Below are 18,001 nucleotides of genomic sequence, written 5' to 3'. Positions count from 1 at the left end.
TTGCTTCTTCTTCCATCCCAAATCCCTTAAGCTTGCTTCTTCTTCTCCTATAAATAAAATCTATTTATTTATGTAGGAGTATAGTTCGTAACTACTAGATATTACCAAGAAAATTAGCATAATAGTTCTTGTCTTAGCGTAAAACTGAACTGCTGAATGGAATCCGTGTGCTTAATTCAGTTATTATATATACTGCATATATATGTTCATCAATCAAGCAACTCCTCCCTCTGAGCAGAATTGGCCGTGTCTTTTTCTTCTTGTGCAAAATTTTCTCATCCACCACGAATTGAAAAGGAAGGTGTTTTTTAATGTCTGCCATCATTCAACTATTGGTTTTTAATAATTGCGTTAATCCTTAATCATGTAGTAACTGGCTAACTGCACACACCACGAAAACAGAGAATTACAAAGTGAATGTCTTGTAACATCATGATGCACCGTTGGCCATTTCGTTTCACGAAACTCGATTCAGATCAAGTTCTACAAATTGACAAGTTACCTAGTACTAGTGCTTTCCTGTACTCTGCTGTACTGGCACTGATTATTCATTATTTGGCATTTTACTTTTAGATTGAGGGAGGCTAGGAGCAGCTGCTGCTTCCATTCATCGGAGCTCCTCCTCATCAGTTAGCTGGTACGAGATGGTCGTTTTGGGTGGTGTCACCGATGATCCCAGACATAAACTTGGTGACAGTGTTGATCATTCACGCCAACAACATACAGCAGGATTACCGGATAAACCCAGTAATGTCAGTTATGACAATGGAAATGGGCACAACCCATTTGACCACATGCAGGATTCAGTCTCCGATGCATACAAGTACTACTACGATGCAGGATCCGAGTCCGGTTGGCAGTCCACCTCATCACCCTCCTCTTCCTCCACCCGACAAATGCTTGGAGATGGGCACAGAAATAATGGGTCGTCTTTCCGCTCGTCGTTAGCATCATCTCAGACTCAGAGACCATCATCTTCTTCTTCTTCAAGTCGACGTTTCAGGGTGCCGTTTGTGAAGAAGATCGACTGGGGCTCTCTGTGGGACAAGTCCAAGGAATGGATTCGGAACCCCATGAACATGGCTCTGTTCGTCTGGATCCTCGCCGTGGGCGTCTCAGGCGCCATCCTCTTCATGGTGATGACGGGGATGCTCAACCGCGTGCTGCCAAACAAGCCGCAGCGAGACACGTGGTTCGAGGTGAACAACCAGATCCTGAACGCGCTCTTCACCCTCATGTGCCTCTACCAGCACCCGATGAGGTTCTACCACCTCGCCTTGCTGTGCCGGTGGAGAGCCGGCGACATGCATCAGCTCCGGCAAGTATACTGCAAGGACGGCACCTGCAAGCCCAACGAGAGGAAGCATATGATGGTTGTCATCCTGCTGCTCCACTTGAACTGCTTCGCCCAGTATGCGCTTTGCGGCCTCAACCTTGGCTACCGACGGCCACAGCGTCCGGTGATCGGAGTGGCCCTCACCATATCGGTTGCCATCTGCGCGCCGGCCGTCGCTGGGCTGTACAACAACCTCAGCCCTCTTGGCAAAGACTACGAGGCACAAGTCCCACCGGAGGTAGACGAAGAGTCACAGCTCCAACAGAAAACGCCCGAGACTGAGAGGAGGTACTCATTGGTGCCACGACAAGGCCATGGCGAGTCCGCCGGCAGCTCGCCGCAGTGGGTCGGCGGGCTGTTGGAGGATATGTGGGACGACATGTCGCTGGCGTACCTGTCAGTGTTCTGCAGCTGCTGCGTGTTCGGGTGGAACATGAGCAGGCTCGGCTTGGGCAACATGTACGTCCACATCGCCACCTTCGTGCTCTTGTGCCTGGCGCCCTTCTTCATCTTCGACCTGGCGGCCATCAGCGTGGACGATGAGGCAGTTAGAGACGCGCTGGGGCTGGCCGGCATCTTCCTCTGCGTGCTCGGCCTGCTCTACGGCGGCTTCTGGAGGATCCAGATGCGCAGGAGGTTTGGTCTCCCCGAGAACCGCGCCTGCTGCGGCAAGCCGGACCTCACCGACTGCATGCAGTGGCTCTGCTGCTACTCCTGCACCCTGGCTCAGGAAGTCCGCACCGCCGACGCCTACGAGGTGGTGCTGGTGGTGCAGGACACGCTGCAACACCGGCACCATCCAACTCTGCAGGAAGAGCTATCGACGATGCAGGAGCCCCTCAGGTTTGCAGGCGTCTTCGCTTCGCTGCCTCTAACTCCAACAGCTGCTGCTGTAAGGTCACTGGATGACGGCGTCACCGTGCCCCCTTCGTCAGTGTCAGCTACACGTACATAGGTAGCAGTAGCAACTTCTGGGACTTGGGAGTAGTTTCATTTCACCCGTGTGTAATCATTGTACCCGTGTGGAGAGGCAACTCATTCACACGGATGTGCACTATTTTTGGCTTCCGGAAGCACAGTCTATTTTAGGAAATTTATCTAATCATTGTCCCGCAACTTCCATTTCTGGTTAGCGCAGCGCATTGGACACCACGCGGGAGAAACTTGTATTCGTAGATCCGGCGCCTGCAGCAACTCGAAAATACTCTTCTAGATCCGGTGCCGAATCCTCCACGGGTTTGTGCCCCCTCAGCAGCCAGCACCGGCGTGCCGGATCGGAGTCCCCTTCGGTGATCACCACGCGTCTCTTGCAGTAGACGTGGAAGATGGGGCGCGCCGAGGCGGAAGAGGGATGGATGTGGAGGAAGGCTCGGCCGCGCACCGGCACCGGCACCGGCACCGCCCCGGGTTGGTCGTCGCCGCTCGCTGGCGGACATCATCAGAGGGCAAAGGCGAGGGTTTTCTATAATTTATTTCCTCCTCTCACCGCTGGACTGGGCCGGGCCGGGTCAATACAAAAAATCACTGCTACGGTGAACATTTAGATCACATTCTGTTTATAGGAAAAGAAAAGGCAGGCTCCGATCCGGGGGTCGGGGCTCAATCAATGCCCGGCCACGGCGGTATGCGCAGACCGCCGCGTGCAGCGCCAATGCCAAAAAAGAGCGCCTGCGTGCTCGATTTTTTTGTTTCCTTCTTGTCCTTGTCCGTGCGTCGGCACAGAATAGCTAACGTCTGGTACTAAAAACATAGGATCGTACAATAAAATAATAATACTGTAAAAATTAAATATCCATGTTAAAATAACATTTAATCTAAAAAGCAAAGTTTATGAATTTAACATAGTCACGGAGTGCGTGGCGTCGCACGCTCACAAACGCTACTTTATAGACCTTTTCGTGATGTGGATAAGATAATGTTTTATATTGGCAGAAAGAAATCTCTAATATCCATTTCTTTCGTGCTCACAAACTAATGACCCTGGTGCAACAATGAAAAATACAAAGGAGCTATCCTCCTGAATGCGCGGAACCAACGCCACTACGATCGTACCATCCCACGACCACTGGTATGGTGTTGTTTAGCACTATTTTTCATTATTATCGCTAACTTGCTTCGTTGGTTTTATTCAACTAATTTATGTTTGTAATTATGGATGTGCTAATTCGGTTGATCATACATTGGCACATGAGAAAAGTGGGGAAAGTCGATAAAACTCATGGTTTTGAGAACATACATGTGTAATAGTTATGAATGGTTACAAAACGAAATATTATGAACAAAACACTCAAAGTGTCATTTTTATAACAATAATATAACACATGTTCAATTTTTATTATGCCATCACACAAGTGTATATACAATATCTCCATATAGAGTCTGATAAATCATTTAAAAACACCTAGGAAAAAAATGCATTGTATACGTTAGTAATGTTCTGTTACCTCGCCTATGGCGTTAGAACCTCCTTAAATACAATATTCTTCGTGAAAGTTCCATCCGCTATTGGTGTCTTCTTATCCTTATCTTTTTTATTTGATGCATTCTTTTTTTTTCTCGGCATTCTTTTTAGCATTTTTCTTCTGTCTTTTTGGCCTCCTCCTCTTGTGCCTCCGCATCAGGCGGGAGGGTAAGGATCTTAATATTGGTTCTTGACATGGCTCTAGACATTGCAATGTACAACTGACCGTGATAGAACACCGGTGCGGGTAGGTACATACCCATGTTCGGGATAGTTTGGCCTTGTGACTTGTTGACAGTCATGGCAAAGCTCAGCCCGATAGAAAACTGCTTCCTCTTAAACTGGAACGTGAACATCTCATCATCAGACGGGCATAGCGGTATTCGAGGAAGGAATATCCGCTTCCCAGCATGCTGCCCCACCACGATTTCAGCGTCGATTGTATTTCTTCGAAACCCCCGCACCACCAGCCTTGTACCGTTGCATAGCCCATTGGTAGTCAATATTCCTAAGCAATATGACATGATACCCGAGCTTGAGCTTCAAGACGTGTGGAGGCAGCCCGTTGGGGGTCAAACTGTTAAGGAACTCCAATGGATAGTAGTTATGTGGATCATCTACCGCGGAGTCAAAATTGTGATACACCATCTCGCCGCCCTGGAACATATCAATCATTTTTATATTGATCATGTCCACCCAATCGTTACGTGTAGATAAAATCGCTCTGGTGGTGATGTAGTCTTTGTCCGCCATGTTTACATTTAGATCTGGAAAGATGATGTCTGATCAATGTATGAAGATCTTTCTCGGCATCGCCAGAGTACAGGACACATATCTCGTCTGGAATACGTACATTACCATCTCCGTTAACCTCTTTCGTTCCACCAACAATGCGCAATAGATAATCTGCAAACCACGAGTCACTCTGAGCCCTCATGTTGCGGACGAGCTTTAGGTGGCGCATGGATTCCCAAAGATATGACCTTCGTTGAGAAGCATCAACTATTTGAGCTCTGGATCCTTTCCGCACAACAGGGAGGACCTGTCTGAAATCCTCACCAAGGACAACAGTCTTTCCACCAAATGGTAGGTTTGACCGGCCCATTATATCCCGTAGGCTGTTGTCTAGTTAGAAGTTATAGCCAGAGATTAAAAAGAGAAATTAGAGTTCTTCAATAATTTCAAAATTAAATTTTAAACATTATTTTGAAACAGTAAATGATTTCCAATCAAAAAGTTATAAACAACAAAATTCCATAACTTTTCGAGATCTACAACTTTTATTTTTGTTATTTCTCCATCCGAGGTCGTTTGAAAAAATTTGAATTTTATAGCTTAATTTTTACTATTCGACGTCTATTTGTAGGGGCGGCTCAATCAAATCCGACCCTATAAATCGAGCCATTCGTAAGGGCGGCGGCTCGTTTGGGCACCATTTGTATAGAGCCACTCCTACAAAAAAAAAAGGGAGGCATTGCTACAAATCCTTTTTGTAGTAGTGGAATATACACATTATAAAAATATGGAAACATGGAACTAACTGAACGAACACAAAAATAGGAATCGGAAAGTAAAAAAGGGAAAAGGTGGCAACCTCAGCAGGAAACAAACAGATGGAGCACCAGCTGACACAGGCAGCAGAAAATATGACCTGGTGAGTTCAGGGCAATGCAGAAGATAGGGAAACTCTATGGAGCTGAACTAGGCTAAATCAGGAGGAAACAGACAGAATAAAGGAGGAAAATTACAGAAATCGAACTACAGTGTCTCTTGTTCTTTCTTTCACGCACAGTTTAAAAATAAGAATGAAGTATACACCGTACAGTAGGCACCAATATTGTTCAGTACAGACCTCTACAGTTTAAGAATGAAGTATACACCCTACATTGTCTCTTGTTCTTTCTTTCAGCAGGTACCCCGTTCATTATTATTGCCTTTTAAGTTTTAGCTTCCTAATTAATAACACAGAGGGTCAGATTTTTTAGCCTACGAAAGTTCTCTGTGAATACTAAGATAGGTTGTCTCGAGAGATGAGAAAACAATGTTTAGAACTACAATGTCTGGAGAGACGAGAAAGCGGAGATGAGCCTCACTTAAGAAAACAGAGACCGAAGGAAAATTGGGAAAAAAAATCTGAAATCCTGAAAGAGTATCATGAGTGCACAAATTGCAGTGCTCTATCTATTCTTCTAACCATGGTAACAGCAGCACAACCACCAGCAAGGAACCCTGAAGCATCCAGTAGCATCGGCAAGGCTAGAGAAGGAAGCTGTAAAAATGGTATTCAAATTTTGCTCAGTCGCTCCATTGGGTAAAGAGACATTGTAATTGGAGCATGGAAAATTTCTTAATAGCAGTCTACACAATAATTGCTCATTTGATCATCTAATGGGATAGCTCTGCAACTTACCTAGCACAATATATAAAAAAACAGCACAGAGATTTACACTTTTTGTGGCTCATAAAAGCACATAAGTATGGTTCAATGAGGCTGACAAAACTTAAAGAACGGTAAATTGAGAATATGTACCTTTATCTGAAATCTGCAAAAAGATCTACAAATGATATAGTGCGCTGCCTGAAGAAGCAAAGACACCCATATGAAACCTTATCAATGCTCTGTATCCTAATCCAAAAGAACAAACTAAATATACTGAGAAAAAATAAAAAGGAGCTGCTACTAATCAAACTGAATACTGGACAAACTGTGCGTGAGCATGTTCAAATTGATAAGTACCATAGGCTTCTGTTCTTCTGTTTCCATAAAGTAAACAAATATATGATTTGAAGCCTATCATCATTTTTTATAATTGGAGAAAGGTCTATTGTAGTAGGAGACAGGAGAGAACTGACTTATGAAACATCACAAATTAATGGAAGGACCATTACCTCCAGGAGCACAGGGTAGGATCACAAAAATCATTCTAGCATTAATCATCACACATGCACCCCTGCAATAGATGAAGACTGATTTGGTTAAATTAAATTTGCTAGCATCAAATGAAAAGCAATCACAAGAAGCATATCATTTTTATCACAACCTAATGGTACCTAAGGTAATATACTCAGCCAAATTGACTCTAGAGAAAGTTCTACAAAATATATCAACACTCTTGCAGACCTAAATGTAACAACATGCTGTTAAAAAAAGTGTTGTATGAAAAATAGTTAAAACAATTATGTGTACAAATAGCTTGCCTGTGCATGCTTACAAATATTAATTTATGGATGGACACTATCTTATCTCTTAATGTCAATTGATATGGATCATTACTTCTAATCCTCGAGTAAGAAAAGAGTGAATATGCTATGAAATCCCTTGATTGTAATGAAGGAGTAAATACGGTACCTTTCAGATAATATTCATGGAGCTAAAGTAAGGAGAAAAGAATTTTTCAATCACCTACGCACCGAAATGACCCTGAATTAGCAGCAGATAAGATACGGTTAAATTGTTGAGAGCATAAAAGGGCTTCAATATTGTGAGGAGGATGTAAACTCTATCCCTTTCCTGCAATCAAACTTAGACATGAAAAAACAATTACCTGCATTACTTCATGAGTGAAGTGTAGAAATAAAAGGAAGCATGTTGCCTTCTCCGCATAACAAATTTCAGTTAACTAACATCAATCCTAAGCTTTTTCAACTTGCTGAACCCAAAAGCACAATTTCTAGAAAAGTAAGCTAAGACAGTGACTTGTGTTGTAACTAAAAACTGGTAACCTCAATTCAATGCAACTATCAATGGATTACCTTTTAGTCCCAGATTTTTTAGCGTAGGTCAATTTGTACAGAGGAACGCATAGTTTAAGTTTGTACCTTGCACAACAAAAGGAAATCAAGAAGTGCAGTTACCAAGAGAAAAGAAGAAAAAAATATTAGGAAGCAAGGAAACTGAAATAGTACAACATGAACATGAGCACAAGAAAAAAAAATCCTGATCCAATGATAAAATCAGAAAGGCAAAGATGAGACCTCAGGTCCATCCATCCGCAGCCAGAAAAAATCTGGATAAATCAAACGGGAATAGGATTAGGAAATGAAGCAAAACAAAAAAATGTAGATAAGGACATGACGCTCCACATCTGAAGGCCTAAATGGCTAAATCTCTAGGTACATACACCAGATCCGTGAATTTGAATCACAAATCAAATATAGAAACCCAAAATCAAAGGGGAAAATGCCAAAGTAGAGCAACCCATATATCAATCCATAAACCCTACGCAAGAAATCTGAAATGAGGCAGCCCACATCAATCCACGGCAATCATAGAATAGAGGTAGTTGCAGCGGGAAGGACGGGTGGAGATGAGCAGATAGGCAAGGGCGAGGTCTAGCCAGGGAGCGCCGTCGACGGCTCTGCTTCCACCGAGCTGAGCCGCTATCGGCGGCGGCGAGGAAGAGGCAGTTAGGGTTTCGTCAAACGGCCGCGGACTACCATGAGGATGCAGCGCAGCCGCGGCGACGGTCACCGGCTGTCCACGCACCGCGTGCCGAGGGCGCCGCCGCTCCAGGAGAGAGAGGGAGAGGGAGGGAGAAGGAGAGAGAGGAGGGGGAGCCGTCGGCTCGGTAACTCACGGTGATCGTACGGATCGGGCTTTCCTTCTGCGGCGTGGACGCGGTCGCGCGGCGAGCGGCAGGGGATCGCAGGGGAAGGCAGACTGAGGGAGCGATGGGTGCGGGATTGTAGGCGTGGGGGCAGACGGACGAACCAAAATAAATGTCACATCAAAAAATGTCCATGTTTTATTCTTTTTAGTTATAGGACATTAAAAAACAAATTAATAAATACAACCAAAAAAGAGATATCTGCCAAAAAAAAAACCACCCACCATGAGATAAAGCTGAAATTTAAGAGTACAAAAGATATAAATATAATTTGTTTTACAGTTTTATTGACAAGGGTGCAGTGCACGACAATTCTAAATCAAATGGAAACGAAGCCTTATATTAATTGGATTGGAGAAACTTTTTTTAAATAATAGATGTCTGCACCGCAATTTGGATACAAGCAATGCATGTACCTGTGAGTTTAGACAACATGCAGCAGCCCTCTTGGGAAAGACTACGAGGCCCAACCAGAGGTAGACAAAGAGTCACAGCTCCAACGGAAAACGCCCGAGACTCAGAGGAGGTACTCGTTGGCGCCACGACAAGACCATGGCGAGACTGGCAGCTCCCCTGAGCCGCAGTGGGTCGGTGGGCTGTTCCAGGATATGTGGGACGACATGTTGCTGGCCTACCTGTCGGTGTTCTGCAGCTGCTGCGTGTTCGGCTGGAACATGAGCAGGCTCGGCTTGGGCAACATGTACGTGCATGTTGCCACCTTCGTGCTCTTTTGCCTGGCGCCCTTCTTCATCTTCGACCTGGCGGCCGTCAGCGTGGAGGGACGCGCTGGGGCTGGCCGGCATCTTCCTCTGCGTGCTCGGCCCGCTCTACGGCGGCTTCTGGAGGATCCAGATGCGCAGGAGTTTTGGTCTCCCCGAGAACCGCGCCTGCTGCGGCAAGCCGGACCTCACCGATTGCATGCAGTGGCTCTGCTGCTACTCCTGCACGCCCTGGCTCAGGAAGTCCGCACCGCCGACGCCTACGAGGTGGTGCTGGTGGCCAGCCGATGCCGATGCCGATGCATCACCGGCACCATCCGACTCTTTAGGAAGAGCTGTCGACGATGCAGGAGCCCCTCAGGTTTGCAGGTGTCTTCGCTTCACCTCCTCTAACTCCAACAACTGCTACTGCTGCAAGATCAGTGAACGACAATGTCACCGGCCGTGCCCCCTTTGTCAGGGTCAGCTACACGTACATAAGCAGCAGTAGTAACTTGGGACTCGGGAGTAGTTTCATTTTCACCCATATAACCCTACCCATGTATGCACAGTAGTGATGTGGCACAGTAACTTCAATTTGGTTCTCTCAACATCAGCTGTCATTTCAATAATGTCTCCATACATACCAATCAATGCAATCTGTTGGAGCAAGCAACGCAAAATCGATACTATATTATGGAAGAAGTCATTCCTGCTCCGCTTCAAACTCAATGTGCATACAGGTCTTAGTAGCTCAACTACCAGCTCAAAATCTACCGGCACCAAGCATCCTATTCTTAGCTAATGGATCGGAGTACAACTGAAATAATTAAATTAATTCATTCCAAGGAAACTAGCGACGCATGCCTCCCCAACATGCTAGTAGTGGAAAACAGCCTCGTCCTCTACTGCGTGCTAATTCGGTACAGGCACATGCATCTGTTAGATTGATCTCTACCAGTTGGCCCAACGGCTAATTGGACCCTTGATCCGCGCCCTGGTCGGGGACGCCAGCCGTTCTCCTGACTGATCGGCCCCTGTTGCACGACGCTATAAAGAGAAAGGTGGGGGCCGAGGCGCAAGGTACGAGGTTAACTGCAGCCGTCAGCGCCCCACCGATGTCCTAACCCTAGACCGATCGAGAGGGTGTGCTGTGAGTGACGGGAAGCACCATCGCCTTCGCCGCCGCCATTGGACCACGCCTCCACGTTGCTGCTACCTTATCGGCGGCGCCATGGCCGCGACTGCCTCTCGATGAGGTACTTAACAAGGTATTGTCTAAGTCAAGTTCTACCCACTGATCTACACCTAGAGGTAGTACAAATGTTATCAATGGTATCAGAACCATGTTCTAGTGAGTAGATCCAGTTTGGGGTAGAAAACATGAAAGAAATCAAGAAAGAAGTGATTCAAATCGGATCAGAAACCCCAACCCTAACCCTAACACTAACCCTAACCCTAACACTAGAGAGAGAAGCAAGGATGGAGAGGGGGGTTCCCACCTGGGGCCCGGCTGTCCCGTCACCACCGCCGTCCGTCGATTGGACGCAGCGCGGGAAGAAAAGCTGAGAAAGAAGAAGGGAACGGATAGAAGGGGTTCCTACCTAGGGCCCGGCCGTCCCGTCGCCACCACTGGTCGTCGTCTGCACACCGCGCGGGAAGAGCAAAGTCTCGCCGCCGTTCGTTTTCCGCCTCGGGCCATAAGGCACCACCGCAGAGCCGCTCGATGGCGCCGCGCGCAGCTCCGGCCGCACGCATGTGCCGGCGAGGGGTACCACGGTGGCGCCGTCACCTTCCGCGCCGTCGGAGTTTTCCCAGGTGTGAGCGGCTGCGGCGGCTACAGTGGGTGGCGTAGAGGGAGAAGGAGAAGAAAAGAAATGTAGTTAGGGTTCGGGGAGTGGAGCCGCGCGGGGTCAAGGGGACCGTCGCCCAGACCGCTCGACGGTGGCACGCTCAGCCTTGGGCGAGCGCGCTCGCCGGCGAGGGGACCGACGGCGGCACCACTCTGCTATCCCTCTTTTTTCCGCCGCGGCGAGGAGAGGAGAGGAGACGGGAGAGAACGCAAATGAAGTTAGGGTTAGGGCGCAAGCGGCCGCAGCGCGATTTTGATCGGACGAAATGCACGGCGAACCGTCCGATGACATCCGATGGTCGGCAGAGCTCAGACCGAAAGCAGCCCAGGTGGGAATGGGAATTCCTGGCCCAAGCCCAAGTTGCGGCCTGGGCGCGGGGGAGCGCGGCGTGAGCGGCCACCGCGGGCCGGTTTTGCCACCACTGGGCCGCGAGCGCGCAGACGCATAACAGATGGGCCACGGACTGTTTCACCGGGCTGGGCCAAGTGAACTATACACACTGAGTTTTGTTTTATTATTTTCAGAAGCAATTTTTTAGTTTAAATCTCTGTCAAAATTTGAACCAACGGAATAATTTTTTCAGAGAGTAATGAGTATAGTAAAATGCTTCTAAAAAGTAGATAAACAATTTTTCATGTTTCCGCTGTAAATTTTATGTTTATTATCTTCTAGTTAAATTCGAACCAACGGAAGAATTTAATTTGAAGAACAGTTGACTTTGGTTCAGTAAATTATAATTATGTTTATCCTCTAATTTAAATTGGAGGAGTAGTTCAATTTTGTTTAAGTCAGATTATGGTATTGTCATTTTCTAACCAACATTGATGATGATAATATTATAATGAGTTTAAGTTTGAGGTTTAAATCTCTGATAAATTTTACATCAACGTGGTCTATTTTTCAGAGGGTAGATAAGGACCAAGAAATGCTCCTGAACTAATAGAATGTATTTTATTATCGTGTTTCGCTGCAATGATGTTGATTATCTTCTAATTAAATTCGAACCAACGGGAGAATTTAATTTTGAAGAGTAGTTATATGTCTTTCAAGTTAATTTATGAGTTTTATGTATTAATTCTATTTTCTGCCCAATGTTGATGTAGAATTGATGCAGATGCATCTTATAAGTTTTATTTTTTAACCGACGAGATCACTCGGCTGCATGCCAACGGGCTGTAATGCTGGGGTATGTGAATGAAAAGGCTTGAGTCAAGTCAGTTCAGGATAATTTTTTGTTAGTTTACTAATTTTCTGATTAAATTAGAACCAACAGGAAGATTTAATTGGAAAATGAGGTATAAGTGAATGTTTTAGCCATCATGACTAAATTTTTCGTTACGGTAATTTGTATATAGATTTATCCTGCATGGGGAGAAGTTTGGTATAGTACTTATGCTAGTCAATCCTGCATGGCGGGAGAAGTTTTATGATGACTCATATGTTTTTGTATCGCCCATAGCGAGAGAAGTTTAGGTAGCTCTTATGCTATCCTAGTATTGACCAAGGCATAATAGAAATGCACCGTCATGGTCAATACTAATCAAAGGACAAGAAAAAGATGCAAGCGTGATTTACAAAAGTACAGTTAATAAAAGACCTTGTCGAGTTCTTGAAGTGGAATGAGGAAAGTGTACTAGAAATAACTTTATTTGCATGTCATAATCATGTGAATGAAGTAAGTCAGAAGTGTCTCATTGTTCATAGTTTTTTAAATAGTTCTCAAAATTATGGCAGTATAGTTCATGCCATATTTTGAGGGGGAGAATTGTGAGATGAATTAAGAGTAAGAATTAATATCAATTAAGAAATTACTCTTCATTAAGAGTGAGATAACAATGTTGATGAATGTGTACTCTTTATTAAGAGTGAGATACAAATTTTATAAGAAACTGAGTGAGATAAATATTTTGATGAATGTGATCGTCGGCCAAAACAATGATACCCCTAAGCAGAGAAACAACTAAATTCCTGGATTTTTTTAAGTTCTGAGAGGAAGATAGTGTAGTCACCATCAAAGATATTAAAGCGGTGCTTAAAGCGTCATATAATGTTTTAACAGATTAAACCCAAATAAAAAATTGGAAGATACACTATCTTTATAAAAGATGGGACGATCTAGGGGAGCACGATATGTTGAGACCTATGATTTGAAGAAAAGCGGGACTGTGTGCCCACTTCAGTGATTCAAAACAACGAATTTCTCGATACCTGTTGATGTTGTATGACTTATACAACACCTGTTGTTGGCTCTTCGAAGAAGATGAATAATATAAACAAGGATCTTGTGATACAGGAGCCTGTAGAATCAATTGCCTCTTGATAATGAAGAGCAACAACAGCCCCACATGAAAGTACCAATAGCTGAGGCCCTAGATGGTCTCAAAGAATTAGTAAACCAGTTTTCTGATGACTATAAAGTCTATGTTAGTGAAGAAATTCAAATGGAGGGTGATCCCACCTTATTTGAAGAAGCCATGAGAAGCGTTTACTCATTTGAATGGCAAGAAACTATGGAAGTTGAAATGAATTCGATGAATACCAATGATGTTTGGGACTTAGAAGAAATTCCTAATTGAGCCAAAACAATAGGCAGTGAAAGGGTCTATAAGACAAAATATGACTTCAAAGGGAATGTGAAAAGATATAAAGCATGACTTGTAGATTACAATGAGAGTTTTCTCTCCAGTCTCATGCAAGGATTCGTTTAGAATCATAATGGTGTTATTAGCACATTACGATTTAGAGTTACATCAGATGGATGTAAAGACGGTATTCCTCAACGAGGATTTGTATGAAAACGTTTACATGGCACAACCCAAAGGTTTTATCGTGGAAGAAAAAGAACGTATGGAAAGCCGCCTGTAGAAATCCATTTATGGGTTAAAACAAGTCTCTAGACAGTAGTATTTGAAGTTGATGAAACGATAAGAAAGTTTGGGTTTAAAGAAAATGAGAATGACATTAGCGTTTATGCGAAGTTCAAGAATGAAAAATTCTTTTTCCACATCCTATGTATAGATGACATCCTACTCACTAGTAGCAATGTTAATCTACCATTGGAGAACAAGAAGTCTTTGTCCTCAAGTTTTAATGTGAATGATCTTGGTGAAGCTTCATTGGTTTTAAGAATTAAAATTCACCGAGATAGATGAAAATGAGTATTAGGACTATCACAAAGGCATACTTTGAAAAGATTCTAAAGAAAAAAAGTATGCATGCGAGTAAATCTATGACTGCTCCTATAGTCAAGAGTAATAGATTTGGGAACTTTCAGTGTTCCAGGAACCGATATGAGATCGATCAAATGAACATGGTTCCATATGCTTCAGCTATTGGAAGCTTAATGAATGTACAAGTAAGAACTTACCCTGACGTAGCTTACGTATCCGGGATATTTTGGCAGAAGTCCAGTCTAGATATAGATCACTGGAATGGAGTTAAGAATATCTTGCAATTTTTGCAAAGTATCATAGGCATCATGCTGAGTAAGAAAGAATAAGTACTCTCAAATAGTTGTGAGTACAAATGTTAAGTTTTGACGAGATGTGTAGTGAAATCTACAGTAGTTGCTAACACTCACAGTTAGAGTATTATTGTGGAAAAGCTCCAATAAAACAGTTATGGTGTCATCAATGATGCATACCATAGTATAACTTGTCGTGAGGCATCAGGAACAGGCAAAAGTGGTTAAGGGAATATGTACCCAGATTTAACAATGGTAGACAACAGCAATAACCATTTAAAGTAGTTAACTCTTAAGATAACAGGTCAAGTGTACTGGCAAACATATTGACATTAAGTTATATGTTGTAAAGGAGAAAATCTAGAGTCATTTTGAAAGCATTGAGCATATAAGTACCAAGCAAGTACTTGCGGATCCGCTTACCAAAGACTAATCACCCAGTGCGTTTAGAGAACACATAGTCGACATGAGTTTACGGGAAAACCTATGATTTCTAGATACTAAGGGCCTAGTTGAGAATCTATTTCAAAACAGAGAGGTGCATTGTAGCTGTTTAATCTAATGGCAACTGATCGTGACGATGAGGCACGCTCTATGCACTGATCTGCGATGGAATGGAAAAAAAATAAAGTAAGTTAAGTTTAAGTCATAAGGTGAGATCAAGGGGGAGAATGTTAGATTGATCTCCACTAGTTGGCCCAACAGCCAATTGGGCTCTTGATCCGCGCTTTGATCGGGGGCACCCAGCCGTTCTCCTGGCTAATGGGCCCCCGTCGTGCAGCACTATAAAGAGAAAGGTGGTGGCCGGGGTGCAAGGTACGGGGTTAACCACAGCCGCCAGCGCCCCACCGATGTCCTAACCCTAGACCGATCGAGAGGGTGTGCTGTGAGCGACGGGAAGCGCCATCGCCTTCGCCGCTACCACTGGACCGCACCTCCACGTCGTTGCTACCTCGGCGGCGGCGCCATGGCCACGACTGCCTTTCGATGAGGTATTTAACAAGGTATCACTATTGTCTAAGTCAAGTTATACCCACTGATCTGCACCTAGAGGTAGCATAAATGTTATCACCATCATCCGTCAATGTCTTCCCACATATGTAGCATAAATGATTACCACACCTACAACCACACACTTGATGTTTATATTACGACACAAGATATATCATTATATATATATATATATATATATATATATATATATATATATATATATATATATATATATGTGTGTGTGTGTGTGTGTATGCAAGTGCAAACAAAAGATCGGGTACAAAAGACACTGTGCTTGTAACTTACACGCAGGTTATGTATGCGCAACCCATTGCGAGTTCGATCATGTGGTTGCATCTCTCCCACTGCTTCCACTGCCGCTGCCTCGCAAGCTTCTGCAACCTTTCACCTTCAGGACCACCATGGGGGTAGCACCTCTGGTACTCAAGGCAGCTCATCCTCTCATGCCATGCCACCTTCCACACTTGACGCACTTTCTCAATGTCGCAGCGTTATTATGAGCCATGTATTCTGAGCACGATGATCCCGCTTGCACTTCGCTCAAGGACATCAAGGCCTTGGATGGATATGTTCTTCCTTCACGCGCTGCGCCATCATCCCCAAAAGCCGTGACGGTTCCGTAACAATACTATTGAACCCTCCTCCACGGTCAGCTTGGTGGTGCAACCAAGTTGTGGGCAACGTGGGGCCATTCCACGGAGTAGCATAACTTCCATGTGCTTCTTCATGCAGGGGAGGCAAAAACGATGCGAACAGCCTTCAACCGCATGGATTCTTGTAGTGTCAACGCCATCGAAGCAGATCTTGCAACTCTCTCTTTTATCCTTGGTAGCAAGATATCTGGCGATCTCAACATCTAGTCCCTCTTTTGCCAGCTTCACCACATTGCCGACTTGGCCTTGCTTAGCGAGTGATATTTCACATTGCTCGAATTGCTTCCGCACTGATAGAGCCTGACTGATCATATCTGCAAGCTTCTCCCCCGTTGGACGTGAAAGCCCAAGCATCTGCAATAATCAAGATGGTGTCAGGAATGTTTGCAAGAATGCTTTAACTGTATTTTTGTGCGGAGCACACATCTGTTTAGGGAGATACGAGATACCAATCATCAGGCTGATATCAGCAATGGAATTTACATCTATCAAATCACAACTGATGACTGACTGACTGACTAAAACAAGAAAGAAAATGATCTGTGCACAGGACACCAATGCAAAAACCAGCAGTGAACTTGGCATGTAACTAACTGTGATGTATTAATCGGGCTCTGTTAGTTAGATACTGAAATTTTATCTGAGGTTCCAATAATAAAAGCTATGAATTTAAACATACTGCAACAAACAATGAGAAGCACCATAATAATAAACATATATGAAAGCATGCAGATACGATCAATATCTGATTCTGCAAGTGCACAGCGGTCTTTGATCTTGCATTTCATTTGAGATGAGATAAACAATCAACAATGACGTACATAGTTGTGGCCTATCGCAAGGAAGCAGCAAATGCTCTCACGGGTGCCCTTTCAGCATACAAATCGGCAGCATACATTTGGGGAGCGTGGCTAAAACCTGACGATAGACACATCGCAACAACCTGGTGCTCGATCTTTTCAAACGCAATGTAACAACCTACGCTCGTTATGTTATGTTTGTTTAGTTATTACTTTTCAGTTTGCTCAGGCAGCGCGATGTGTGCGCCAAGGAAAGCTTGTAATGTTCAAACAATGGCTTTCAGAGCCAATCAATGTAAAAAAACGTATATAGTTGTGCAGTAGCCTGTGATCGGTGATGGCCTCGACGCTGGCGATGCCCAGTCTGATCGAGGTGTGGAGGCCCTCCACGAGCGCCATCGCCTCTAGCAGCACCTGGCCATCTTCGTCATCATGCCCGACCACGAACCCCAGCACGGGCTTGTGCCCCCTGAGCACAACCTTTCCCTGCGGTCCAGATACGGCCACCGCCAGCACCGGCACCCAGCCGGGGTCCTCGTCAGCAAGGCCTACGACCTCGTCGTCGTCGTTGATCACCATACCCTTGCAGAAGACGCGGAAGATGGGGCGCGCCGAAGAGGACGAGGACGAGGCGGCGGCATTGGCAGAGGAAGAGGAGGGATGGACGCGGAGGGAGGATCCGCCGCGCACCGGCACAGGAACCGCGCCGGCGGCCATCATCGGAACCTAATTGGCAGGTTTAGGCGAGGGTTTTATTTCTTCTCCTCCTATAAGAAGTGTAGATGTTCACTGCTGGACTGGGCCGGGCTGGGGTCAATACTACAAATCACTGCCATGGTTTATCCTGATCCATGGAGCGTTGGCACGGCTGCATGCGGGACACGAACTTGGGCAGCTCCATGGCTAGCGGAGCGGCGCACGGCGAGACGGGACTAGCGCCGGCCAGTCCATTCGCCTCGCTGTGTTTGTGCACGCTGACGCTGCCACGCTGGCGTCTCCAGGCCCGCGCCTTGAGCCCTTGAGCGATCGACGTCGTGCACGGGTCGCTGGGGACGGCGGCGATGCGTGTCAGAGCGGCAGCATATCTTGCATAAGCTTGTTTTTTTTTAAATGTCG

General features: G+C 45.2%; 2 protein-coding genes and 2 pseudogenes across 2 annotated transcripts; 2 read left to right on the top strand and 2 right to left on the bottom strand.

Annotated features, from left to right (window-relative positions):
- Positions 1–644: 644 nt before the first annotated feature.
- Positions 645–2,291, top strand: LOC136487314 (uncharacterized). The gene has a single exon (XM_066484470.1). It carries the CDS (start codon positions 645–647, stop codon positions 2,289–2,291), a length of 1,647 nt encoding a protein of 548 aa, XP_066340567.1.
- A 1,935-nt stretch (positions 2,292–4,226) lies between these two features.
- Positions 4,227–4,902, bottom strand: LOC136487313 (ATP-dependent DNA helicase PIF1-like). The gene is made up of 2 exons (XM_066484469.1): positions 4,656–4,902; positions 4,227–4,564 (listed from the first exon to the last, which is right to left on the bottom strand). The coding sequence occupies exons 1-2, from the start codon at positions 4,900–4,902 to the stop codon at positions 4,227–4,229; spliced, it is 585 nt and encodes a 194-aa protein (XP_066340566.1).
- A 3,333-nt stretch (positions 4,903–8,235) lies between these two features.
- LOC136487310 (uncharacterized) lies at positions 8,236–9,516 on the top strand (annotated as a pseudogene).
- Positions 9,517–15,713: 6,197 nt separating this feature from the next.
- Positions 15,714–17,602, bottom strand: LOC136487309 (E3 ubiquitin-protein ligase RSL1-like; annotated as a pseudogene).
- Between the last annotated feature and the right edge of the window lie 399 nt (positions 17,603–18,001).

The sequence above is a fragment of the Miscanthus floridulus genome, chromosome 10, assembly GCF_019320115.1.
Source record: "Miscanthus floridulus cultivar M001 chromosome 10, ASM1932011v1, whole genome shotgun sequence".
NCBI classification, from domain to species: domain Eukaryota; kingdom Viridiplantae; phylum Streptophyta; class Magnoliopsida; order Poales; family Poaceae; genus Miscanthus; species Miscanthus floridulus.
The sequence above is the reverse complement of the archived record's forward strand: the minus strand, read 5'-3'. Positions and strand labels throughout refer to the sequence as shown.